Source organism: Panthera leo, chromosome A3 (genome assembly GCF_018350215.1).
Source record: "Panthera leo isolate Ple1 chromosome A3, P.leo_Ple1_pat1.1, whole genome shotgun sequence".
Taxonomy (NCBI): domain Eukaryota; kingdom Metazoa; phylum Chordata; class Mammalia; order Carnivora; family Felidae; genus Panthera; species Panthera leo.
The window spans coordinates 26,994,351-27,004,738 of NC_056681.1; the positions used below are offsets into that span (position 1 = coordinate 26,994,351).

The following is a 10,388-nucleotide window of genomic DNA, read 5'->3' on the forward strand; positions in this document are numbered from 1 at the left end:
GGTTAAGCGTCCAGCTTCAGCTCAGGTCACGATCTCACAGTTCGTGGGTTCGAGCCCCGTGTCGGGCTCTGTGCTGACAGCTCAGAGCCTGGAGCCTGCTTCGGATTCTGCGTCTCCCCCTCTCTGCCCCTCCCCCACTCACGCTCTGTCTCTCTCTCTCTCTCTCTCTCTCTCTCAGAAATAAACAAACATTAAAAAAATTTTTTTCAAGATTTTAAGTGATCTCTACACCCAATGTGGGGCTCGAACTCATAACCCCGAGATCAAGAGTCGCACGCTCCACTGACTGAGCCAGTCAAGCGCCCCGCTTTTCTGCCTTTGATACAAGGTTTGTTCCCTCATGTCATTCAGACCTCTTCTCAGATGCCACCTCCTCTAAAAGGCCTCCACCTACCACCTCCAGTCTCCTTTTAACTCTGTCCCTTTACCCTACTTTGTTTCTTCATTTCTGCGTAACATACTGTATGTTATACTTACACATTCATTTTTGTGTCTCCCAATGCTGCCACTATGCGGCCAGAGACTTCGTCTTATGCACTGTTGGGCCCCCATGGCCTGGGTTAATACCTGGCACACAGTAGGTGCTCAATAAATATTTGTTAATTGACTGAATAAAGGAGTGTATTTGCCTTTGCTCAAGCCACTCCCTCCACCTGGAAAACCTTCCCTTCCCCTTCCTCCCTTTCCTAATGCCACATACCTGTTAAGACTCAGCCCTAGTCCCTACTCTTCCATGAAGCCCTCCCTGACTACCTGGGCTCTGGGCCCCGGAAGGTGGCTTATCCCTGTCCTTCCCTCACTACACTGCTTGATTTTAGATGTAATGAAGGGTTCGTGGCAAGTAAAGAGGTGGAGACTGAAGGCAGAAGAGAACAGGCCAGCTTTATTGGGATTAAGAGGAGGAAAGGGCCGTCCACAGGCTCTGGGCCAGGGTGGAGTTGCAGGGACAGCAGCCAGGATGCCATGTCACTTCTTCCACTCCTTCTTCTCATAGTCCCACCGGGAGGCCAGCCCTTGCACGGGGTTGCCCTTCATGTCCAGGATGCGCTGGAGCTGTTGGGCCTTCCACTCATCCGTCAGGGTGACGGGCTTCTTAGGGAACACTGCGGGGAAGGCACGGGTGGGGGGACAAAGGCATTTTAGATGCCTCGAGGTGTGCATCAGGGAAGGTCTGGGGGCAGAGCTCCCTACACAGCTCATACCTTACTTCCTGGTCCATTTGCCCCTGAGGCTGACCCGGCCTGCCTGAGTCACTGGTACTTTCTACCCCAGTGTGTGGTAAAGAAGGAAAATATCTTTATGGGCACCTCTTAGCCCCAAACACTGGGCTAGGATAAATTTTTTCCCAAAGGCTCTCTCATTTCATCCTCAAGCAAAGCGGGAATTCACATCACACTCTCGCAGAAGGAGAAAGAAGGTGAGGCCATCAGAGGTGAGGTCAGCTGGCACAGAGACTGCCAGCTCTTCCCCAACATCCCCTCCCTTCTTCCAGAGTAGTGCCTCTCCAACCTGAGTGGGCAGCAGAATCACTCTGGAGGGCTTGTTAAAACACAGATTGCTGGGCTCCACCCTCAAAGTGTCTGACTTGGTAGATCCAGACTGGGGCTGAGAATGTGCATTTCTAAAAGTTCCCAAGTGATGGTGTTGGTCCAGGGTCTCACACTCTGAGAATCACTCTTCAGTAGTAATAGACAGCTGGGCATGTGACGGCCTCGCTGAAAACTACACTTCCCAGCTTCCCTTGTGGCTAGACCCAGTCATGTGATCGCTTCTAGCCAACGGGTGGTGAGCAGAAGTGGCGTGCGCAACTTCTGGACCTTAAAGAGGTCTCTCTTCTCTCTTCTTGGGTGGAATGTAGGCGTTAATGGCTGGAGCTGGGGCAGCCACCTTATCAAGAAGAAAGCTTCACGTTAAGGATGGCAGAGCAGTATGACAGAAGGAGCCTGACACTGCAGTCTCGATACTCCCCCAGGCCTTTTTTGTGAGAGAGGAACAAAACCTGTATCTTGTTTAAGCTCTTGTATGTTGGTGACTCTTTGTTACAGAAAAATCCATGGCTAATAACAGCAATCAGTAACATTACCATTCATGATTATGTGCCAGACGCTGGCTTTGGCTCTCTCATTAAATCCTCACAAACCCTGTGATGTGGGCACTGTTATTTTCATTTTACAGGCAAGGGAATTGAGGTCCAGAGAGGCAGAGCCCCTACGTCCCAACCGAGGCAGCCGTGCTCTGCCCTTCACCCTACACCTCTTTGGGGGACTTTTCAAAACTCTTCAGACGAGTTGCCTTATAAGAGCGTGGCTGGTGGCTCTGACCACAAGGGCGCGGCCCCGGGCGGTAGCGAGGGGGGGTTGTTGCCACTCACCATAGATCCGCTGCCACCAAATCATCAGAGCTGTGAATCCAAAAAAGAAGAAGACACAGCCCATCACTGTCTTCCACTCATTGGAGCGACGGTTCATCTCCGCGAAGGTCTCATGGAACTGGAGCCGGTACACTGGAGGCAGATGAGGGGTGAGGAGGTAGGGGTCTCGGGCGCATGGATTCCGAGGACCCTGGACCAAGTCTTGGCCTCAGGGATTCCCAGCCTCCCCGTCCCTGAAGCAGGTGTTGTCCATTCAGCAGATTCTTATTGAACATCGACCGTATGCAAAGCATGGCCAGAAGCAGGCTCCAAATAGGAGTCCTTCGGGGCACCTCTGGTGGGCAGGACTTAGGATTGCACATCCCTCCTGTTTCCCGGGGTCAGGCCCCTGCTCTCCCACCCACCTGCCTCTCTGCTCCTTCCCCCCACACCACTCAGCGATGCCCACACTTTCCTGCTCCTACATCCCTCCCCATGCTACTCCCACTCCCAGGCAGCACCCTCGTCCTTATCATTCAAGGCCAGCCAGAATGTGCCCTCCTCTGAAAGGCCCGCCAGGGTTCCATGTCTCTCTCCTTCCGGTCCTCACAACCCCCTGGACACACCTCGCCCTAGCCGCAAAATTCATATTACGGTTATCTGGGTTTGTGTCAGTTCCCCCACTGGCCTGAGAGCACCCTGAGGGCAGGAACCATCTGGGTGATTCACTCCTGTATCCCCAGCATCACCTCGCATCTGACTGTGCACAAATAGTTGAATGAATAAGAGAATAGATGAACAAAGGGATAAACTTCACCCCTCAGGTATGAGTTCAGGCGTTCAGGGGTTTCTGGCTGTCTTGAGTGGGGGCCCTTCTTTTCAAAGTCACCCCCCCCAGCCCGCTCTCTCCAGCCAGCCCCCCCCCCCCCCCCTGATACCTACAGGCCACCTTCTCGTCATGGGTCAGCTGGGTCCAGCTGCCCTTCTCTTTCTCCTTCAGGGCCCGCTGCTCAGCGTTGAGCTCTGTGCAGAAGGGCTCATCGGGCATGGGGTAGGAGCGCTGGGCATGGTAGTTAGTGTAGGGGGGCATCTTCTCCTTGCTGTGGGCTGCAGGTACAACAGAAGAGCTACATTCAGGCTGCACCTGGGACATCCCAGCTCTAACCATAATATTAAAAAGGAGGGCTGCACCGGGGCGTCTGGGTGGCTCAGTTGGTTAAGCATCCCACTTCGGCTCAGGTCATGGTCTCATGGCTCGCCAGTTCGAGCCCCGCATCGGGCTTTCTGCGGTTGCCACGGAGCCGGCTTCGGCTCCTCTGTTTCCACCCCTGCCCCCTCTCTGCCCCTCCCCTGCTTGCTCTCCCTCTCTCTCAAAAATAAATAAACATTAAAAAAAAAAAAAAGAGGGCTGCATTTATTGAGCACTTACTGTGTGCCAGGAGCCACTCTAAGGCCTTCAGGTGAATTGATTCATTTACTCCGCATCACTCTGAGCCAGGCGAGACTGTTATCTGTCTACTTTACAGACAGAGAAACTGAACAGCTAAGTGACTTGCTGTAACTCACAGAGCGAAAAGGAGCAAGGCAGCCCCTCTGGGTTCAAACCTTGTGCTCTCTGGGAAGAGGTGAGGTGAGGAGGGCATGGCAGGCAAAGGCAACGGTGGGACGAAGGCTGAGGGAGATGAGCCTGACGTGGCGGATGTACACCTGCTCTGCAAACTGTAAAGCGCCAGCCGCGTGTCTTTGACCACCGGTCAAGGGCACGGCTTTGCAGTCAGCTGCGTTTGAACTCCTACTCCACCCACCCCAGCTCCAGCGAGCCCCTTGACCTCACTGTGCTTCAGTGTCCTCATCTGGAAAGCGGGACAGTAAGCTCCCGCCGCACGCTGTCGTGGGCAGCCTCAAGATAATATACTTGAAAGGGTTAGCGCCGCGCCTAGCAGCGGACGCTCGGTCAATTCCACTGCTAGAGGGCCGTTTTACGACTGGCTTCCTTCCTAGAAGCTTTCCCTGGTGGCTAAGCGTCAAGGGCTCCGTGTGGGTGTCCAGGGTGTCCAGAGCAAGGCTGGGCACCAGGAGGGTCTCCATCAAGCTTCTGTTTATTGTCACCAGAGGTGCCCACATGGAGGGCATTGGTACCACCTTGCCAGGACAGTGCTGGAACTGCTTTGGGCTCTTTTAACACCTAGGCCTCCGGGCCTCAGTTTGTTCATCTGAAAAATGGAGATAACAGCCCAGCATCCACCTCACACGGTTGTTATGAAGACTGAGTGTTTTAGTCTGTGTGAAATGTTGATCACAGCTTGGGGCACATAGTAAGGGCTCAGTGAACGTTATCCGTTATTCTCCAGAGGGTCAAGAAGGCCCTTCTGCTATGTGGCTGAAGTCTCTCCTGCTTTAGGCCTCTTTTTTTCTGAATAGGGTCTGGAAAGGAGGTCCAAGGTCCCATCAGCACACTCCACCTCAGGACACAAAGGCCCTAGGAGCCCAGGGTGTGGGGGTCAGGCCCCGAGGAAGCTTGGGGTGGAAGGGGACCCTGTCAAATGTGAGCTCCAGATCCTGGAGGCATGTGGCCCAGGCCCAAGGGGTGGGATTGTGGAAAACAGTCTAGGGCAGGCCCAGGGCAGCTGACAAGCAGGAGCCCACCCTTAGCCTTGGAGTTGGACAGGGGTGGGGTGTGCGGGTCTTACCAGCGCTTCCCGGGCTGTGTATCTGCCGCATCCTGGGTCCTCCTTTCCTTAGCACCAAGTTCCAGACAGCTCTGAAGAACATCTGTGTGTGTGTGTGTGTGTGTGTGTGTGTGTGAGTCCTGCCCCACATTGCCCTCTGCCCCTACCCTCAGGGCCCAGATACAGAAACCCTTTTTCACAGGTGGTGGTGGGGTCCGCCTGTGGATTTCAAGGTCACCCTCATGCCCCTGACCCTTCCACTTTTGTCTGCGATCCTGGTGGGGGGAGATGGGGGTCCTAGACATTTGGAGCCCCCCTCGGGAGACCTCAGTGAACCATCTGAGAAGTGGGAGGAGGCCTAACTCCCGGAGGCAGGGTCCCAGCGGTTTGGCGCTGTGGGCCAGGGTTCTGGTCCCAGCTCCAGCTCAGCCAGGCCAAGTTGGGAAACCTCCCTGGGCTGTTTGCTCTCCCTCCCTGAGGAAACTGGGTGGGAGTCCAGGTAGGGAGGGAGCAGGGCCTGGGGCTACCTCTCTTCCTCACAGGGCCATCTGCCAAGGTCTCTGCACAGAAGGTCTGGCCCCCACCCCTTCCTCCCTAATTGGCTGCCTACGTGCTCACAAAGCCTGCTCTGCGGTGGATCTGGTGGGGGAAGGGGACAGGCTGAGCCCAAGCCCCCACCCCCCAGGGAAGTCTCAGAGTCTGGCTCCCATGGGGGTGGGGAGGGGCTTTAGAGGAGGGCAAGGACCAAAGTGGGTCAGAGGGAGAAGAGGAGCACAGGTTTTGGGGAGAGGAAGGGGGTATCTCACTTCTGGAAAGAAAAAGCACACTCCCCTCCCCCGCTTCCCGCATCTGGGGAGAGAGAGGGGCACCCAACAGAGAGAAGGAGGGGGTGTACCATGTGTGGTGAGAGGGGGCCCCCACATCTGGGAAGGAAGGGCTCCTGTCTGTAAGTGGGGAGCCCCACATTTGAAGAGAGGGAAGGAGTCATCTACATTTGGGGAAAGAGATGGCGCCCCACATTCGGAGAGAGGGTAATTCCCAAGGAGTCCTCAACTCTCAGCTGCCAGGACCCGCTCCCCCCCCCAACCATCCCCCGCTCCTGACCCTACTCGATGGCAGGGACCACACGGATCCTCACCGGTGGCGAAAGCAGGGGTCCAAGCGGCCGCATCCCTCACCCGCCAGCCTTGGGCAGCCAGGCTCTCCCACCCACTCACTCACCTCCCTGCTCAGCGCAGCGAGCTAGGTCAGCCCAACAAGTAACGGAGAATGGGCGGCAGAGGGACCAGAGCGCGGGCGCCCGCCCCCAGGCCCGCCCTACAGCCTTTCCCAAGGCCAACCCCTGCGTGGGAACGTCCTGCCTCAGCGGGGCGTGGGAGCGCCCAGCCCGCGTCCCTGGAGACACCCGGGCCCCCCAGCCCGGAGAGGGGGGCCGCGGAGTGAGTCCCCGCCTCAATTTCCCCCGCCCGCGGGGGTCCTGCCTCTGGAGACCCACAGCTGACAGCGCCCAGGACCCAGCTGGCGGGGTGTCCTCGGCCGGCCCAGCCCTCTGACTCTGGGAGTCCCAGGAGCTGAATCACCCTCCCTCCGCACCTTTGCTCATTGCCGGTTCTTTGCACTTGGAATGCTCTCTTAGTGACTTTGCCGAGACCCAGTCTTGCCAACTTTCCAGCCCAGGCTCAATGCTTCCTGCTCCAGCAAGCCCACAAACATCTAGAATCTGGGAGCTGGTCTGTGGAATACCTGCCACCCTGCTCCCATGCCGCCAGATACCCTGTGGGGGTGAATAAAAGCCTCCCTCTGGTGTTCAAATCTTAGCTGTGTGGCCCTTAACAAGTGGCCTAACCTCTTAGGCCTCCTAGGATGAACCTCTGAGTTCCTGTCTTATGTTCTAGAAAAGGGAGCTAATGATAGTACCTACCTGACATGGCTGTTGTAAAGGTTAGATAAGTCAACAGAAAAGCATCAGGCACATTTACTCAAGAATTATTTATTAAGGGGGATCCTGGGTGGCTCAGTTGATCAAGCATCCAACTTTGGCTCAGGTCATGATCTCACGGGTTGTTGAGTTCTAGTTCCAGGTTGGGCTCTGCCCTGACAGCTCTGGGCCTGCTTCAGACTCTGTGTCTCCCTCTCTCTCTCTGCCCCTCCCCTGCCCACCCTGTCTCTCTCTCTCTCTCTCTCTCTCTCTCTCTCTCTCTCTCTCTCTCTCAAAAATAAATAAATAAGCATTTAGGGGAAAAAAGAATTATTTATGAAGATCTATTACAGCTGGCATTTATTGAGTGTCCCCAAGGTAAATGCTTGGGGCTATAGAGCCAAACAAATCCAAAAACAGTCCCTGGCCTTTTAGGGCTCACAATCCAGTTCTAAGCAGAAAGGCCTGTGCAAAGGCCCAGAGACAGAAAAACACAGGTGTATTCAAAGAACAGAGAGAGGCCATCTTGGCCGGAGTGTGACAGGTAGAGGGGAGAGTTGGAGAGGGGCTAGACTCCCAAGTAGGGCCTCAGAGGCCATGCTATGGATCTTATTTTTATTTTAAAGATGGGAAGCCACCAGAGGTAAGTAGGGGAGTGATATTGTTAAATGGAGTGGAGCATGAGTTTAGGAAACGTGGCGTGGGATTGTTAGAATACTAATGGTGGACTGATGAATGAAAGCTGGGGATCCCTTCTGTGGCCTGGGATCAGAGCTTTCTATGTCTCTCGGCTCTGGGCCTATGAAATGTGTCCAGTGCCCACCCATCCATCAGGGTTCCTCTAGCCAGTGAGGCCACAGGGACCTGCTCTAGCCAGTGTCTGGAGGGAGGGGCTTAATCCCCAGGGGGTAGATGAACCTAGAGGGGCAGAGACTCAGGGAAGGTGCTAGAGAGACCCTCGGTGGGCAGGATGCACCTTTCCATTCTGAACTTCAGCAGCAACAGACACAAAGCTGTGAGAAGGCAGTGTGGGACTCTCCTGGATCTCCATGAGAGGAAACCCTCAGCTCCCAGGATTAGCCCTGGTTACTCCTGGGAGCTGTCCCACCCTCTTCCCCATGACCAAGGGAATTCCAGGTTTGAGCGACCCCTAAGAGGACCACCTTACCTCTTCGATGCTGACCAGGGTGTCCTGAAGAGTAGCCCTACGGACAAAGGATCAGGGAACACCCTCCTTCGGGCAACCTGGGGAGAGCATGCCTTAAGTTCTGTCAGAACTTTCCAGGGGCAGGCAGATGCCTGCTGCGCTGGAGAGAATGGCTGGTGTGTAGGCTTTGCTGCTGCCGTGCTGGTAGCCAAGCTGTGCCATTTGTGGGCCTCAGTTTCCCCATCCCTCACAGGACTTTACAAGGAAAGGCATTTGGGGAATGTTCTGCCCCACCCCAGCTTCTGTCTGAACTCTAGGCACCAGATGTGGGGCGATGCTGTGATGAGGAACATCTGTAGGAGAAACCGGCTTGGGATGAGTAAATGGAGGCAGGCTTCCGGTGGCCCAAGACTGGTATAAGGCAGCACAACCGCCTGTGGGGTGATGGCCCCGAACCTGGAAATAGTCGGGCTCCCCCATAAGGTAGGTCACCCAGGGGCCCCCGGGCCAACGAGCAGGAGTCTTCCCTGGGAACCTTGGAGGGCACTGGAGGGGAGGGGCTCTGATGGGGCTTTACAGGCTAGTTACTGCGATGGACCCTACACGGGAATGCAGGGTGGGGTTGCAGAAACTGCAGGAAAGGGAGATGAGCGGAATCTGCCCCTTTCCCCCTGGCCCCGCCGCTCCGATCCTTCAGTGGGAGCCTACAGAAAGGGGCAGCCCTTACTCGTTTTATCAGATCCAGGGAGCTCCCGAGATTCTGCCAAGATACAAAGACCTGAGCCACGTCCCCAGCATCCTGCTGGTAGGACCCCCCAACCCCTCTTCCCCCACAGACTATTCAGGCTTCGGACAGGACCCACCTCGGGCTCCCAGCTCAGAGGGAATACTGAGGAGGGCCTAGGCTTCGCGAAGGACCCGAAGACGAAAGTAGGAAAAGGTGTTGGACAAAGCGTCGGGGCCCCCTGCCCCCAGCGCCTCGGGAGCCCCGGGAGCCTGTTGAACCAGCGGAGATCTGGGACTGGAGGAGCGGGACGGGGGAGATAGGGAGGTGGGTGTCAGGGAGAGAGGGGCGGGGCAATGCAAGGGTGGGTGGAGCTTATTCTTAGGGGCGGGGACTGTAGCGTTAGAACAGGGACTGGAAACGGAAAACCTAGGAGCCCTAACCAAGGGGGGCCAGTTGGGCGGGCCTGGTGAACAGAGGGGGCGTGGTCAGGACCGGGGGCGAGGCCTATCCCGCTCTGCCGCAGAAAGGCGGGCTAATTAATGGCAAGGGCCTGTGATTTCCGAATCCGCCGACCCACAGCTCCAGGGGCCAATCCAGAAAACGCTTCGGCAACTGTGGGCCGAAAGGCCAGGTCAGAACAAACGCCGAAACAGAGCTGCCACAGAGAAGACCGCTAATGACAGTTTTTCCGCTCCTGGGGACGACGCCTTGCCTGGATTTCGCTGGGACGGGAAGGGACTGTTGGCCTGGAAGGTGGAGGAAACCTCCTTTGGGCGGGTCTGACCACTCTGCACAGCTCCCGTCCCAGGGCAGAAGTTCCCGGAGGAGGGGGCGGTGCTGAAGGTGGGGTCCGGCTGGTGGCAGCAACGGCGACCGGTCCCCCCACTTTGCACACGAAATGAGCGAAGCTAGCGGTGTTCGGCGGAAGGGGAATTTTTTGCAGAGCTGCGGGGGCGATGTTTGAGACCGACCCCTCTGGCTGTCACTCATGGCCCCTTAGCCCCGCCCACAAGCAGTCCTCATTCCGGGTCCCGCCACGTGCCCTGTCACTCATACTACACCACCTACGTCCCGCGTCTCCTCCCTCCTTCCCCGGCCTCGGGCTGCCGGTCGTCCCTCCCCGGCCCCTCGGACAGTCTTTGTGTCCCCCTCCTGCTGGGCTCCACCTGGCTGTCCCCCGCGCCGTCTGCAGCCCGACCCCGTCCTGTCAGTCATCCCTGGCCCCGCCCAGCCCCGCTGGCCTTCGGGGCTTACCCGGCCGCTGGCCTCGCCCCTACCCTGAGAGGCTCCTCCTCTATCACTCAGCCCCTGGCCGCCCGGGCCCTGTCCGTCTCTCCGGCCCTGCCGTCACAAGCCACACTAGGCCCTGGCCCCAGGCTTGCTCTTTCAGTTCTCTCTGGCCCCCCGCACGGCGACCGCCTCCACTCCCTGGCCCTGCCCGCGCTGTCTTCCTGCCGGCCGCTTCACGCGCCCCGCCCCGCCCCCTCCCTGTCAGTCACTTAAGCCCCGCCCACAAGGCACCGCCCCTCCCCGCCTTCTCCGTGGACCTGTTCCCGAGGTCCCGCCCACTCTGTCAC

General features: G+C 57.1%; 1 protein-coding gene across 4 annotated transcripts; it reads right to left on the reverse strand.

Moving 5' to 3' along the window:
* Nucleotides 1-857: 857 nt before the first annotated feature.
* On the reverse strand, nt 858-6,331 carry LOC122215689. 4 transcript variants are annotated; one of them, XM_042931330.1, is made up of 5 exons: nt 6,241-6,331; nt 5,041-5,122; nt 3,293-3,457; nt 2,372-2,503; nt 858-1,103 (listed from the first exon to the last, which is right to left on the reverse strand). In XM_042931330.1, exons 2-5 carry the CDS (start codon nt 5,120-5,122, stop codon nt 967-969), a joined length of 516 nt encoding a protein of 171 aa, XP_042787264.1. In that variant the 5' UTR covers nt 6,241-6,331; the 3' UTR covers nt 858-966. The 4 variants fall into 4 exon arrangements, with proteins under 4 accessions (XP_042787264.1, XP_042787263.1, XP_042787266.1 ...); XM_042931329.1 differs by lacking the exon at nt 6,241-6,331 and adding an exon at nt 6,158-6,240; XM_042931332.1 differs by lacking the exon at nt 6,241-6,331 and adding an exon at nt 3,780-3,868 and having other exon boundaries at nt 5,041-5,107.
* Nucleotides 6,332-10,388: the final 4,057 nt, after the last annotated feature.